Genomic DNA, 15,767 nt, shown 5'->3' with positions numbered 1-15,767 from the left:
TCCACGTACTCTATGAATTTTATTTTCTGGAATGAATATCGGTTAGCCAAAATGTGTAAAAGTTAGAAGTTCTTGAAGAAGCAAGCCCTCTTATCATTTAGCACATAATACATGACCGCCTTGAAACCCTTGAAAACAAACACAGACAATCAAACACAACAGGGAAAACAAGCTAAATCATCAGCTAGAGACCAAAATTATGTTAATTTAAGGCCTAATGAAGTCAACAAATTACAGGACTAACAGATCGATTGACATCTGGGGGGGGGGTTCTGGTGGAAACCACCTTTAAATCAACACTTAATTGATTAAAGGTGGTTTCCAGGCAGCAGCAGTCAGGTCCGACCAAAAGATCAACACAGCACAGGTCTCTAACCACAGTGTTCAGAGCAGTCAGACCGTCTCACTCACTTGAGTTGCCTTATCTGAGACAGAGACGGAGTTCACCACGTCCCTTCCATGTAGTCCCTTTTAGGACAGTGGAAATGATATCTCTAGAGGGCCTGTCCCGCCATCTGGACTTTAAGACTCATAAGACTTTCATCACTTCAGTTGTTGCTCATCCCAGCCAGTCAAGATCATCATCTTCATCCTCTTCGTCGCCAAACAGAGGGGCTGGGGGAGGTTGCCCCTTCAAGCTCTGAGGAAACGTGGGGAAAGTATATCAAATGTGAGTTGTGTTCAGTAATTCTCTGCTGACCACAAAACACTGTTCAGAAATAAATGAAGTAATTCAGAACAAGTTCAAAGACTTAACAGTAAAGAATGCCACTGAATTCGATCCCGAAACCATCTTTGTGTTACCTGCTGTACTATTCACAGAGTAAGCCACACAACAGATAAACATAGGCTCCACTGACAAACAGGGGGAACAGAAACAGTGTGTAGACATCTGAGAGAACTGGTGTGGCCCTAGAGATCCTTTCTCACCAGCTCATCATCCTCCTCCTCCGTGGGTGGGGGTTTGGTTGGGGCTGTGCTCAGGAAAAATGTCTCCTTCCCATTTTCCTCTCCTACTCCCTCAGTCAGACTGAGAGAATAGTAAAACACACGAGTGAGAATGGACATAGAAGGGGGGGGGGGGGGGAGAAATAGATGGATGCAGGAATTCATGCATATTAGTAAGGGACTAATTATGAACATGGTTCGGTATAACGGAGCCTTATCTAAGTTTAATTTTAGTTCACTGGTCTCTCTATAGAACTCACCTTGTTACTTTCCCAGGACTATCATACAGGGGGCTTGGTGGAGGTGGAAGCTGGGTTTGAGGACCTGTGGCTTTGGAGCTAGTTCTTTTCAGTTCACCCAGGGGACCCTCAATAGTCCCACTCACTTTCTTCACCTCTGGGCTACTTATGCCACCTTCGGACTGAGTTTTCTGTCCTATCTCAGAGGGCAGATTCTCCTCAAGGTTTATGCCAGTGGGTTCAGAAGGCTCTGTGGTAATCTCTCCCTGTGGTTGGGGAGATGGTGGTTGTGGCTGGGTTGAGAGTGGTTGGTGCTCTGGATCCGTGTGGATGTCTGCCTCTGGCTCCACTCGAGTCGGTTTCTTCGTCTCTGGTACTGCCTCAAGGTGAGCCCTCTCCTGCACATCTCTGGGGTCTCCCTCCCTCTGTACAGAGGACTCACTAAGCTGCTCAGGCTCGGTCATCTGCTCCTCCTCTTCTTCCTTCCCATTCACATGAGCATCCTGAGCTGGTCTCTCCTCTCTATGCCTCACATCACTGTCCACTTCTTCTTCTTCTTCCCTCAGATGGGACGAACGTCTCTCGGTACCATTGAGCAGTTGCAAGGTAACACTCTGTAAAGGGACAAAGACCAACATTAATTCACCCACATCCTTTTCAGTCCATCTTCATTGTGAATAACACGTTATTGAGACAACCATTTTGGTCATTGTCCTGAAGAGATGCTGTACCTTTATGGTGTTGACGATTACACCGAGCACAGTGCTGCCTGTGTAAGTCTCCTGTAGGTCAAACTCCCCCCTCAGAGAGTGAAACACTCCATTCATTACACGCTTCACCTGCCAGGAAAACATGGCCAGGGTCAAAACATGAAATGCAGTTTGATTGATTGATTTATTTTTGTGTCGTACACCAATTAGTGCGCAGCCCGTATGGGCTTATAAAACATTAAGTATGTGTGAACAAAACACACATTTTTCAATGCATAACAAAGTCCAGCTTTCACCTTGTCACATTATACACTTATTCTCCCCAAGGATTTGAAAGTAAATTGGGCAATGTCAAACTCCCGTTCTGAAAAATAATACTAGCCTGTGTTCATCATGTAGCCAGAACACTTCAAGGTGAGCATTTATTGAAATGTATTTATTTTATTGACCTTTAAGTTCAGACTGACATACATTTTTATAAAATAGAACTACAGCCCTGAACTGTATGTTCCAAGTTTTGGGTTAAACCAAATATCTACTGCCCAATTTTCCAGGTAAGAAAGACACAGCTGTCTGAAAGAAAACATGGCTCTGTATCCCCCTCACCTCCCCTGCAGTGTCCTGTCCTGCACTGTCCGCTTGGCCCCCTTGCTCTGCCAGCCTCCTTTCCAGCTCAGCCACTCGCCCCTCCAGCTTCTGTCTCACAGCTGACCACTGCTCCTCCAGGCCTGAATACTGAGAGAGCGAGAGAAAGAAGACTTCATAACATTATGGAGAGAGTTAGAAATAGCATTAGCAGCTAACACATAACCAGATCAATACCTTTTCTTGTAGGACCTGCTGCTCTTCGTCCTGTCCCTGCTGCTGCAACAAGCACTGCTCTTCTGAGTCCCTGGACTGCTTCAGAGCCGAAAACTGTTCGAATGAAAGAGAGCCCGTTAGTAGTGGTGCGGAACCCTCTCACAGATTAAGCTACAGAATAAGTAATTTCACAGCCTTGTACTTATGTCGTTCCCATTGTTGTAGAACAACAGTAACAAATCCCCCTTAGCCACACATTATAAAACGATGTATGAGCTCAGGAGTCCAAAGTGGCGTCGTGAGAGAGAAAGTTTTGTGTACGGTATAATATGGGTTAGGCTGTTGACCTTTTCCTGTAGCTGGGTCAGTCTCTGCTCCAGTATGTCTCTTTGCTCTGCCAGTTCGGCCATCTCACGCCCCTGCTGCTCCTTGGCCGAGGCCAACGCCTGCTCACACTTCCCCTTCCACTCCTCCTCCAGCTCTGCTTGCAGTTGGGCTAGCTGGAACACACACCCGAAAAAAATAGACACACACACGCAGTCAGGCACACACACAAAATGACTCTTCATAGACTAAAAACGTATCCAAAAGGAGATTTGGCTGTGCAAATATTTATCACTCCCTCCCGATAGACGATACATATACACCAGTGTTTACCCTAGGATTTTTTTCAGCAGCGGTGGCCAAGTTAGTGTAGGGGGGGTAGGGGTGTTGTGATGGAGCTGAAAATAAAATAAAAAGTGCCAGTTATAAAGCTAATTTCCTGCAATGGGGCTGAGAGAAAATGTGCACTGGTCAATTATTTTAAAACTGCACATCTCTTTAAAAAGTTCATATTCTGTTAACCTATACCCCCCCTAAAAAATGTGGGAAGGAAAACTTTTTCGCTCCTATTGTAAGTAATTATGGGTCATATTTCATAGGAATCTGGAAAAACTGATTCTACAGTTAGCCATGGCTTGTGCCGTGTTCTTATACTATCTAAGTGACTCAAACATCATAATGAAATCAATAGGGGCCCCGTGCCATGACATTTTTGGAATTGTAGATTCTCCCTGTGTAAGAGCATTTCCATCCAACCATTTCATGTAGATAAATTACCTGAGGCATGAAAAAAAGGAATGACCGGGCTGATTGCAACATGAAACACCGGTACAATTTTAGAAATGCTGACAATTTGTTCGTTCTACATGGCGGGATCTTTTTGTGTCTGTAAAATATATTATGCTAGAAATGGCGGTGGAAACTCCTTAATGCGCAAACATTGATATCATAACCATCAGATCGAAGTAAACTTGGGAGTCACATGATATGTTGTGTGGTCCTCCCACTACGACCCGGGAAAGCCTGCAGTTTATTAGGCTACAGATGAAATAAGTTCTGATGAACTTCACAGGGCGTTGAACGTGCACGGTGATGAGCTTGATGCTCCCTTCCATTAAATATTGAGGGTCTTATTCTGGTGACATGACGATCGATGCTTAGCTTCCGTTTGACAAATACTATTGCTCATATCCATAATAATCTCATAATGTAGGTAGCCTACCCGCAATGTATCTGTGAGCTGTTGGTTAGGCTAGAGGGCACCTGCCAAGACCAGTGTGGACCAGCGATATAACGCAACAGTTTTTGTGACTAACTCATCAGTAGAGTTGAAAATGTGATGGAAACCCATTTAACTTGTATTTTTAATTTCGGTACATGGGAATTTAACGGCATTTTTTTTTTGTGCACTACGTCATCACATATAGCCTTTTATCCGCAGAAAGTCATTTTGATGGAAACATCTCTAGTGGGAAAATGCAGATTTTAGAATATTCACATGAAAATCTGTCGCAAATTAGATAGAAACCTAGTTAAGGTCTAGTTTTTACTCTGGTGGCTGTTAGTTCTCAAAGATGATCTTAAAAAATATATAGATCCATTATCTTTTCTACATACTTTATATCTGGTTTTAGTTGTTTAAATTTAAACTGAAAATGTTTTACCATCCCCCCAAAATAATAATAAATATATATATAAAAATGTACATCATATTTTGGGGAGTGGCGGCCACGATTTAATAGTGGAGCCCGCCGCTGCTGATTAATATAGGGGAAACACTGTACAATACCTGTTCTGAGGCTGCCTGGCCAGTGCTGGTCCTGGCCTTGCGGAGCTGTGTCCTCAGACTTTCCATGTCCTGCTGGCTGCTCCTCCTCAGCTCCTCCATCTCCTCATCACACCGCTGCCTCTCTGCCTGCCACTTCCTCTTCCTGTCCGACACCATCTGAGAAGGAGGATAATGATACCCTTAGACACCGATCTAACGTCAGTTTTAGGCCCTTCTCCAACTCTGGTCAAGGTTTAGGAGTGAAGAGAGCTGAACTGAGATCTGTACGCTGATCCTAGATCTTTGCCTCTGGGCAATTTCTACCATGCACATCTGAGAGGAGGCCCACACACACTGACGTAAGCATTGGTGCCCAAATCTAAAAGATAAACCAACAAGAACATTTACTGTGTGCCATACTCACTCGTTCCATACAGTCTTTGTCAGTCTTCAGGTCCTGCAGCTCCTCCTCCATGTTGTTCACCCGGAGAGCCATCCCTTTGCATTTCTGCTTCTCTGTGCGGTACTGAGCCTGTCCTCTCTCTGCAGTCTCCTTCAGCTCTACACACACACACACCTTTAGTGACACTTCCTCCATCCTACACCAAGATGAACACACTCTCGCTGACACCTGTCTAACCTCCTTAAATAAAACACATTGTGTAACAGTAGTGTATACCTTCCAGTTGGGTCTCTAGGGAGGAGATGCGTGTGCAGTGTGTGTCGCCATCCTGCAGGGCAGAGGTCAGTTTGTTCTGCAGCTCTGCAGCCCTCTGCTGGTGAGACGTGGCCTCCTGCTGCAGCTGGGACACCCGTGATGTGCACGTGGCCAGCTCCTCTGTCAGACGTACCTGAGGGATAGAGACAAGCACTGAGAGTCACCAGTGTTGTCTGTCTATACAATACACAGCCCAGTGACAGGCTGGTGTCCCAATAACCTCAAATTTGTTTATGTTCCTCATCTTCTTTCCTTTATGATCACTAATCTGACTGGAAGCAAAGCAACATGGTGGGAACTGTCCGTTTCTAGACATTTTTTCCCAGTGGTCATAGAGCCATAGAGAGTGAGTTGACAGTGGTGGTGATTGGCCAGACATGATGATGAGTGAGAGACAGAGTTAACATGGACTCTAACAGCATGACCCTGTGGGAAGAAGATTAAGATGACTGATAATGAGGGAAGGGTTGAATAAAAATGAAATAAATGAAATAAATGAAAAGTTAGCGAAAAAGGGGATGGGGAAGATGACGAGTGGAGGGAGGTAGAGAGTGAGCAAACAGGCTCACCTGGCCCAAGCCCAGGTCCTGAGGCAGAGCATGCTGGAAAGAGTGAACGGTCACTACTAAAAAGGTCCTGAGACTAACACCGCAGGACAAACAGCCAGGAGCAGTGGATGGAGGTGAGATTCTGTTAGTCCCCAGACACACCAAAGTAAATGCCACTGAAATCCCCACAGCCATGTTAGATACTGTAATAAACCCTTTTGTAGTGAGAAGAATTCCTAGAGCCATCGCTATGGGTTTAAATAATCACACCTCATACTGCCACTGGCTGGGAGAGTATAAGGGAACGTTTGTTGATCCTTGCAGGGTGATAACAGTATATACAGACGTAGGGTTGGTGATCTACCTTGTCCTGCTCAGCCTGCAGCGTCCGGGCCTGGTTGTGTTCACTTGAGGACTTTAGGGAGTCATTCCTCTGCTCCATCAGCAGGTTACTCTGCTCCATGTACCTGGACGACAACAAGGAAATTCAGCAGATCAATGTCTGCCTCCTACAGCAGATCAATGTCGGTCTTACCTCTGGTTCTGGTTGATGAGCTCCCCGATCTTGCGGTTCTGCTCCTCTATACGTGAGCTCTTCTCGTACACGTCCTTCTTTAAAGATTCATTTTCCTATAAAGACAGTTACACATTTAATGATGAATAAATCATTTTTATATATATATATCTTTAAAAAAAAACACCCCCGGACTATACCTGAATGATTCTTTGGATGTTGCGCATAATCATGGCGGTTTCCATAGTGACACTGGGCACAGCCAATGAGTGGCCTCCTTGCCTCTGAAGGTCGTCAACCTGTCAAAACATGAGGATCAATGAGAAGTGAAAAACTGATGTCTGATAACACCAGAGAAATACCCTTCATATTACTGCTGACCTTTGAAGCCAGCTGGTCCACTTTATCTGCCACTTTGCCAACAGCCAATCGGATCTCAGAGTTATGCTGCCGAGCTTCAGCCATAAGGAAGGAAGTGACCTCGCCTGTGCCTCCCATGTATGGTACTGCCTGGGTGGGGAACATCTGGCCCATTGGTTGAAGTTGAGAGGGAGACATAGAGGACTGTGGGTAGGCGTAAGGCTATGAAAGAACATAACGGACTGATTTAATGACAACAGAGAATGAGGAGAGCTTCATTAGAAAGGGCGGTGAGCCTTAATACAAAATAGCATGGAAATTAGTTACATTTTTGACAGTTGAACGATGAGGACATGGGTCATTCTCACCTGAAAGGCATGGGTTGAGCCTGACATCACAGGCTGCGGAGCAGCAGCTGTCATAGCAACAGACATCAAGGCAGAGGGCGATGCCCCGTGAGGGTGAGAAAGCACTTAAGAAAAAAAATGAATATGTACAAACTGAGAAATGTCATCCAAAGGCAGCCTCCAGGGCATCAACAAACAGACACCCTGAAAAGGAAGTTTTACAGCAGATCTCAGTCTAACAATTCAAGACATTAGTCTTAAAAACCGGTGATATTGACCTATCTATTGGTCAGCTAAACATGGAGAGTGATGGCTCCAGCAGAGGTTGTGGGAGAGCTCACCTTGCACTGGAGCTTGGAGGGCAGTGGAGATCTGTACAGGAGAAGGAGCAGCAGGACGCTCCTTCACTCTGGGGTCCTGGAGGAAGACAGCGATTCTCTCTCGAATACTTATCTCAGCTACTATACTGTAGGTGCAGCTATATGAAAATAAACCCTTCATCTCACCTCCATTTCTGAGTCGCTGGAGTCTGGCTGGGAGGAGGGCCCTGCCATGAAGGGCAACATGGGCTGACCCATCTTGGCCATGCGAGATATCAGCTTGGCTTTGGTGGCGTCTGGATTCTGGAACAACGGGAAGATGAAGGAATAGGTTATACTTTATCAGGTCAGCTGTGCCTAGGGCTGTTGCGGTGACAGTATTACTGCCACACCAGCTGTCATGAGTAAAGACCACAGTAAAATTACATGTGACCGTTGAGTCACAGCAATCTCTTGGCTCTATTGTCCCTCCAACAGGTCACTAATGACCTGGTACTCAGGGCTCTATTGTCCCACCAACAGGTCACTAATGGCTTGGTACTCATGGCTCTATTGTTCCTCTAACCAACCTGCTGTTGAACTTCTTTCTTCAAACTGATCAATCACAGTGAGGTTTAAAATCATGACGTCAATGAAAATACAATCAAAAATCACATCAAAAACTTATCAAAACATTATTGTGATTTTAAACCTCACTGTGATTGATCAGTTTGAAGAAAGAAGTTCAACAGCAGGTTGAAACAGTAAAACATGTTTGTTGTGGATATTGTTTCAAAGTCTAACAAGGAAACAGACAGCGCTTGCTAAGGTGATAATTAATTCAAAACAGCCATATAAATATTAGAGTTTATGCATAGGCTTAGGAGTCCAAGCCCCCCCCAAAAAACAGAATTAAAATAATGATTTTGCCGTTATATAATACATAGACTACCACATATTATGCATGGCAGAAAAACATGAAACAAAACTGATTTAATGTCTTTGGTACATACCGTAATTGGTAGCCTATACTCCAAAATCAAACAAATTCAAGTAATCATCTTTGGAGTGTGGACTAGAGGTCGACCGATTAATCGGAATGGTCGATTAATTAGGGCCGATTTCAAGTTTTATACCTTTATTTAACTAGGCATGTCAGTTAAGAACACATTCTTATTTTCAATGACGGCCTAGGAACAGTGGGTTAACTTGCTCTGCAAGGGCCGCGGCTTTTGTGGAGCGATGGGCAACGCTGCTTCGAGTGTGGCTGTTGTCGATGTGTTCCTGGTTCGAGCCCAGGTAGGGGCGAGGAGAGGGACGGAAGCTATACTGTTACACTGGCAATATTATAAGGTATATGAAGGTATAAAGGTATATGAAATACAAAGGTATATGAAATACAAAATGGTAGAGAAATAGTCCTATAAATACTATATTAACTACAACCTAAACCTCTTACCTTGGAATATTGAAGTCTCATGTTAAAAGGAACCACCAACTTTCATATGTTCTGAGCAAGGAACTCAAACATTAGCTTTTTTACATGGCACATATTGCACTTTTACTTCTCCAACACATTGTGTTTGCATTATTTAAACCAAATTGAACATGTTTCATTATTTATATTGAGGCTAAATGTATTTTTATTGATGTATTATATTAAGTTAAAATAAGTGTTCATTCAGTATTGTTGTAATTGTCATTATTACAAACAAAAAATAAAAATCGGCCGATTAATTGGTATCGGCTTTTTGGTCCTCCAACAATCGGTATCGGCGTTGAAAAAATCATAAATCGGTGGACTGTATCATTATGCATACTGGATGGACTGGTTACCTTATGCTACTCTCCAAAATGTCTATCCATGATTCTGGGAGAGAATGTATGGCCCTAGGCGATGCTGTTGGTTCACCAATTGTGCAGGGTGGCTTACAGTTATCCTACAATGAGGGCATTTGTATTTGATTTTGAATAGCCTAGTAATAGAATAATTAATTGAGGGACCCCTTTAGGTATAATTATTTATAGTATACTTTTTATTTTATTTTTTATAACACAAGGTTTTAAAGTATCAATCCTAAATCTAGGAGATAAAAATAATCTCTATATACATACTCAAACACAGTACCAGTCAAAAGTATTTGTACTATTTTCTACATTGTAGAATAATAGTGAACATTTACATTTAAGTCATTTAGCAGACGCTCTTATCCAGAGCGACTTACAAATTGGTGCTTTCACCTTATGACATCCAGTGGAACAGCCACTTTACAATAGTGCATCTAAGTCTTTTAAGGGGGGGAGGATTACTTTATCCTATCCTAGGTATTCCTTAAAGAGGTGGGGTTTCAGGTGTCTCCGGAAGGTGGTGATTGACTCCGCTGTCCTTCCCCTAGTGAAGACATCAAAACTATGAAATTACACATGGAATCATGTAGTAACCAATAAAATGAAGTGTTAAATAATCCAAATATATTTTAGATTTGAGATTCTTCAAAGTAGCCACCCTTTGCATTGATGGCAGCTTTGCACACTCTTGGCATTCTCTCAACCAGCTTCATGAGGAATTCACCTGGAATGCATTTCAATTAACAGGTGTGCCTTGTCAGAAGTTCATTTGTGGAATTTCTTTCCTTCTTAATGAGTTTGATCCAATCAGTTGTGTGGTGACAAGGTAGGGGTGGTATACAGAAGATAGCCCTATTTAGTAAAAGACCAAGGACATATTATGGCGAGAACAGCTCTAAGAAGTAAAGAGAAACGACAGTCCATCATTACTTTAAGACATGAAGGTAAGTCAATCCGGAAAGTGCCGTCGCAAAAACCATCAAGCGCTATGATGAAACTGGCACACATGTGGACTGCCACAGGAAAGGAAGACCCAGAGTTACCTCTGCTGCAGAAGTTTATTAGAGTTACCAGCCTCAGAAATTTCAGCCCAACATCAACTGTTCAGAGAGACTGTGTGAATCAGGCCTTTATGGTAAAATTTCTGCAAAGAAACCACTAATAAAGGACACCAATAAGAGACTTGCTTGGCCTAAGAAACACAAGCAATGGACATTAGACCGGTGGAAATCTGTCCTTGGTCTGATGAGTCCAAAATTGAGATTTTTGGATCCAACTGGAAATGCTAAACGTGTTTATGTTCATTTACAGTCAATTACCGTGAGACCGGCAGTCTTTTGCATGACAATAACCATCTGACAAAATATTATGGTCGCCAGAGCCCTAGCTGTGCCTGTTTTATATAAAAGTCTAATGTGACTCAGATATGAGAGAGAGAAAGCACTCACTGTCAACTGTTCACTGATGGAATTCGACTTTGCCCGAAGTGGTGGTTCCCTGAAAAAGAGATGGGGAAAGCAATCGAAAGAGGAACAAAGACAGAAAAGAGCTGGTTGTGATTGTGTTTAGATGAGCCTATGCTTTTACCCTGGTCTCCCGGGGCTTGTAGCACAGAGCAGAGTGGGCCCTGCAGGGAGGTAGGGACCCAGGTTCTCCACACAGGGGACAGGTGAAGAGGCAGCAGAGTCCCGAGACCCAGCACTGGCACGGTCAGACCCACTGTCTTTCGCCAACTTCACCTGGGGACACAACAGAAGGGCATGATGATACAAAGACACATTAAATATTACATTTTGGCTTAGAGTTACTGGACAGTCCCATTTGCGAGATGCTGGAGGTCCTACCCGTCGTAGCTCTGCCTCAAAGATGAGTGTGCTGTCTGCTGGGATGCGGTTGGCTACTCCCTGGGAGCCATAGCCCAGACTGGGAGGGATCACTATGAGACGCCGGCCTGACTTCCTCATACCCACCATGCCCTCCTCCCAGCCCTAGCAATCAGAGAGGACAGAGGAAGCTGTGCATTCCCCATGCATGTCTGGTATGGAATGCCCCTACTATTCTTCTTTAGAACAGAAGTGTTAGCTGTGCCTATACGACCCACATTATTCACCAATTGTACATCAATTAATCACCTTAATCACTTTTCCAGCGCCAAGTTTCAGTCGGAGCAGCTTGTCTTTGTTCAGGTTGGAGTCAAACACCTGAAACAATAGTTGAACATTACAAGAACACTGCTGTACCACTAGCTCTCCCAGGGCAAAGAGGACACACAGCAATGTGCGAAGCACTAATCTCTAACGGCACAACACACACAGCCATATCTTACCTGTCCGACGGCATGGTTCTGTAGGAGCCAGCCTGTGTATGTCACCTCCAGGGAGTCTCCAGTCTCAACTTCCTGTCCCTCCCCTAGTGTCAGGTCCTGCACCACCACCATATCTAAGGAGGGGGCGCTGTTCACTTTTGCCAAACACACCTAAATTAAAGAAGCAGCAAATTTAAATCACTTTTATACCAGTCTACATTCAAATAAATTCTGCACAAAGCAATTAAACATGACCTAAGCTCAGCTGTCCATCACCTCTTTACAAAAGTCTACAGCAGCCTTCTCTGTGTCAAACATCAGGGACCAGTTCTGGCGCTGGTCATCATAAAAAGTGCAGTAGTTGTTGGGCTGAACCTGCAGGAGACACCGGGAGAGAGCGAGATTCTTTTAGAGAAGCTTACTGGCTCTCTTTTCACTTGCTCGGCTTCCTCTGACAATGTTTTTGTTTGTTTTAAACTCACCGTAAAGATGAAGCCAACATGAATCTTGGCCGCAGTCACTTGTTTCTGCTGACTGATGTAAAGCAAGAGTTTGTACTACGAGAAAACAGACAGGGAACTCGTAGATCAATGGTAGCAAACTTGCATGATGATAAGCATTTTCAAAGCGATAGAAATCTTAGGAAAATTGACCGTTTTCAATAAAAGCACAACTCTGGTCTCACCTCTTTTGTTGTTTGGTTACCCAGGACTGCAGCTCCCAGTTTTCCTTGTTTCTGATAATGCCCGTTAAGACTAAACAGAAAGATGCACTGTCAGTTGTGGATTAAGTCAAAACCAATGAATGGGTCTAATGATGTCACAGGATCCACAGGGGATGGTATTTCTAGTCATTTGTACAGTTTAAAGATGCTCACTATTTGAAAGCATGGATAGCTGTAGCCAATAGTACTGCAGGAGCACCCGGAGGGAACGCAGGTTTCTGAGCAGGAGGACCTGGAAATAAAACACGCGGTAAACACATCTCAGGTTCACCTGAGCATATTAACCAAACTTTGGTCACATTCCCTTGCGTCGGTTATGTTCTGTTTTTTACCTGGATTTGAAGTCTTCCTGGGCTGTTTAGGGGCTGTATATTGAAAAGATTCATTCCCCTGACTTGCTGCTTGGTCCAGTCCAAAAAGTGATGCCAGCTTTGCGCTGAAATAACACAGAGGAAGTGATATTTAGGTTATTTCTGTAAGCCTATTATCTGCGACCGGCTTATTGGTGTAATGAGCTAGGTCTACTAAACCCCCTCCTAAGTTCACAAATATTTTATCAAAAGACATCAACACACCATGGTATGTTCCATAAAGACAAAAACATCTCATGGTATGTTCCATAAAGACAAAAACATCTCATTGAATGAAAAGCTAAAAGGTCTTGTGTTAATTGAGCAGCTGTCCTGTTTCATGGTTAATCATTTCCTGGCTCACTGTTTCTGATTTCACCGAACACAAAAAATGTGAGTGAAAAAAAGTGAATGTATATTCAGCAGAGAACAAAAGACCCATGCCCAGTTGACACAGCAACCGCACACTGTATATCAAGACGCATGCCCAGTTGACACAGCAACCGCACACTGTATATCAAGACGCATGCCCAGTTGACACAGCAACCGCACACTGTATATCAAGACCCATGCCCAGTTGACACAGCAACCGCACACTGTATATCAAGACGCATGCCCAGTTGACACAGCAACCGCACACTGTATATCAAGAACCATGCCCAAACAATAGAGAAAAGCAACTCTTATGAGCCCTTTCCTCTGACGTATTGGGATTCAGATACCCTCAGTCTAACTGCCTCCAACAAGTCAGCATTCCGTAGTTAACACCACAATGACTTGTTAATGTTAAGTCAAGTAGCCAATTCCCACATTTAACAGGTCGTTGAATGCAAGATGACAAAAACACAATACCATTAGTGTAGGTCATTTTATCACAGCAGCTCTTACTACGACTACACACTAGAATAGCCTATATCATCACGAAATTGAAACATCTCTAACAATGTCACGTTGCCATAACTGAAGCGTAAATAGAATGACCACAAGAACATTTTCCCAGGCGCTATTAGAACCAGGCAACCACAAATTCAAATAATAAGACACCCCATAACCTTCCTCAACTGCTACAGACAGACCACTAGTGGCAAATTAGGCTTATGCGGTCATCATCAAGACAAAACATCAGGTTTTACTTTAACTCTTCCCTCCAGAGCAGGGCAATACTGACCCTTGGATCTCCCTCCACAGGTAGTCATTATCCCTTAGAGGAGAAGACATGGTGGACACCTCCAAAGCCCGTCTGTTGCTTACGACTGGTGGTGAAGGGTAGCCCCTTTCGCCTACATGTGTAAGGCTGGCACGGGTCACCCAACACACTGTGTTTCAGTGTTCCCACCCCCAGTGATGCCCTCCACTCCTTTCCTCAATGTCTTGCTCCCCAAAGCGGTCACACATCCATGGCAGATCTGACACCATATCACTGGAAGAGCTGTGGAGTTCCGGCTCAGTCTGCAGTCCAGAGTGTGCTGAGCTGAAGGAGCAGGCAGCCCTCGCCCTACTGGCCGTAACTAGCAGCATGTGAGAGGAATTAGGAGCCACAATGCTCGCCTCCCCCCTCCTTCACTGCTTCTGGCCCAGACAAGCTTCATTCCGCCAAATCATATTAGCTGAGGGAACTATTGCCCTACTAGCCAGGAAATGTTAGAGAGCAAAACACATAGGCCGTAGTTGGCAGTTAGCCTGCATTGTACAAGTGATTTTTAGTCATCTACTTCAGAGCAGACATAGCAGGCCGATTAATCCAGCAACTAAAAACTGGGCTCGCAGCCAAAAAGGGGAAATCACAAACGACCCAAAGCGTAGGATCTAGCAACTAGAGTGACCTGCAACTGAATCAGTTGCACGAGGCACCTCATACTGTACCTGCAAATTCCGTGCAGTACTGCGTCTCTGGGTAAGAGGTGGAGGACAAAGACTATCTCACAAGGCTCTAACTGAGGATGCGCGAGGAGTCAGACGAGGTCAAGTCACCCTTCCCATCGATAATTATTTTGCAAGGCATAGATGCGGTAAAGAGGGTCAATCGAACTCGACCAAAACAATGGAATTGACATGATAACGCATGGGGGAAAGATCCCGAGACTCCTCATCGGCCCCCAATAAAATTAACCTACATTTAGTCCATTGTTTATATGTGTATTTCACACGAATTTGAGGTGAAAAACAGAGAATAATGCTTGCTTAAGTAACAACATTATGGGCCTCTTACAATACTGCAATCATTACGGATTTGACGAATATCTACTTTGTTTGACCAGATTTGTTGAATGTGCGCCAATCTGGTAAATGTCTGCGTTCCATTGACTTATTTACAGCATCTATGCACCCGACTTGCTCAAGTAAATAGAAGGGTTGGTTTTTGAGCAAAAAAAAATACCAGCGCGCAACCACGAGGAAAACATAGGTTGGCTTAGATGGTTGACAACATGTCATCTGTATTTTGTCTCAAATGTTTCTTGAAAACATAAATATATTTGGACAATGACCAGTTGTTGTCGCTCTAATGCATCATTATAGTTGTTGGTTAGTTAGCTAGAGAATTTTTGGCCATATTAACATTGACAGGAAATCAGTCAACAAACCTCAAAACAAGACATCGTATCAATAACAATGAAACAAGCTGAAACGAGAAACGATTCCCCCACATGGCAATTTCTTGTAATTCTTGCTAGCAATCTGTCCAGAAAAAGAAAGGAAACTTACTCACCCTCCAGTAGGTGACAGAAAATCTCCATCCTCGTCGTCAGGGGCAAACATTATGAATGGATTTGCTATTGAGTAGCAGTTACGTTTTTCTCAAATAGTATGATGTGTCTTGGGGTGAGAACTATAATACTTATTGAGAAATAACGCTATGACTGCCACCGCTCACTGAACTTGGATCTCTTCCTGTTCAGATCAGCTGACATACCACCTGATCCATGGTGCTGTAAAATTTTCTGCTCCGGGGCAAATTGAGGCACT

The 15,767-nt window shown here is 43.8% G+C and overlaps 1 protein-coding gene across 7 annotated transcripts; it reads right to left on the bottom strand.

Annotated features, from left to right (window-relative positions):
* On the bottom strand, positions 1-15,767 carry LOC115139861 (FK506-binding protein 15-like). Of its 7 annotated transcripts, none has more exons than XM_029677697.2 (28): positions 15,507-15,761; positions 12,786-12,889; positions 12,607-12,685; positions 12,415-12,484; positions 12,212-12,286; positions 12,006-12,104; positions 11,751-11,900; positions 11,557-11,625; positions 11,269-11,412; positions 11,012-11,163; positions 10,873-10,921; positions 7,784-7,900; positions 7,619-7,694; positions 7,299-7,402; positions 6,952-7,152; positions 6,771-6,869; positions 6,592-6,686; positions 6,421-6,523; positions 5,470-5,641; positions 5,215-5,351; positions 4,812-4,967; positions 3,046-3,198; positions 2,720-2,812; positions 2,504-2,632; positions 1,919-2,026; positions 1,209-1,801; positions 931-1,030; positions 1-640 (listed from the first exon to the last, which is right to left on the bottom strand). In XM_029677697.2, exons 1-28 carry the CDS (start codon positions 15,536-15,538, stop codon positions 560-562), a joined length of 3,540 nt encoding a protein of 1,179 aa, XP_029533557.2. In that variant the 5' UTR covers positions 15,539-15,761; the 3' UTR covers positions 1-559. The 7 variants fall into 7 exon arrangements, with proteins under 7 accessions (XP_029533557.2, XP_029533559.2, XP_029533560.2 ...); XM_029677699.2 differs by having other exon boundaries at positions 6,952-7,095; positions 15,511-15,761; XM_029677700.2 differs by having other exon boundaries at positions 12,212-12,263; positions 15,507-15,760.

This window comes from Oncorhynchus nerka, linkage group LG13 (genome assembly GCF_034236695.1).
Source record: "Oncorhynchus nerka isolate Pitt River linkage group LG13, Oner_Uvic_2.0, whole genome shotgun sequence".
In the NCBI taxonomy this organism is placed as follows: Eukaryota; Metazoa; Chordata; class Actinopteri; order Salmoniformes; family Salmonidae; genus Oncorhynchus; species Oncorhynchus nerka.
Note: the sequence above shows the minus strand (reverse complement) of the source record. Positions and strands in the feature narration are given on the sequence as shown.

Coding starts and splice junctions, on each gene's coding strand:
- LOC115139861 (XM_029677696.2), bottom strand. CDS start 15,560: ATGTTTGCCCCTGACGACGAGGATGGAGATTTTCTGTCACCTACTGGA. Junction 2,813..3,045: donor TGACCCAGCTACAGGAAAAG/GTCAACAGCCTA, acceptor TCATTCGAACAG/TTTTCGGCTCTGAAGCAGTC. Junction 1,802..1,918: donor TAATCGTCAACACCATAAAG/GTACAGCATCTC, acceptor GTCCCTTTACAG/AGTGTTACCTTGCAACTGCT.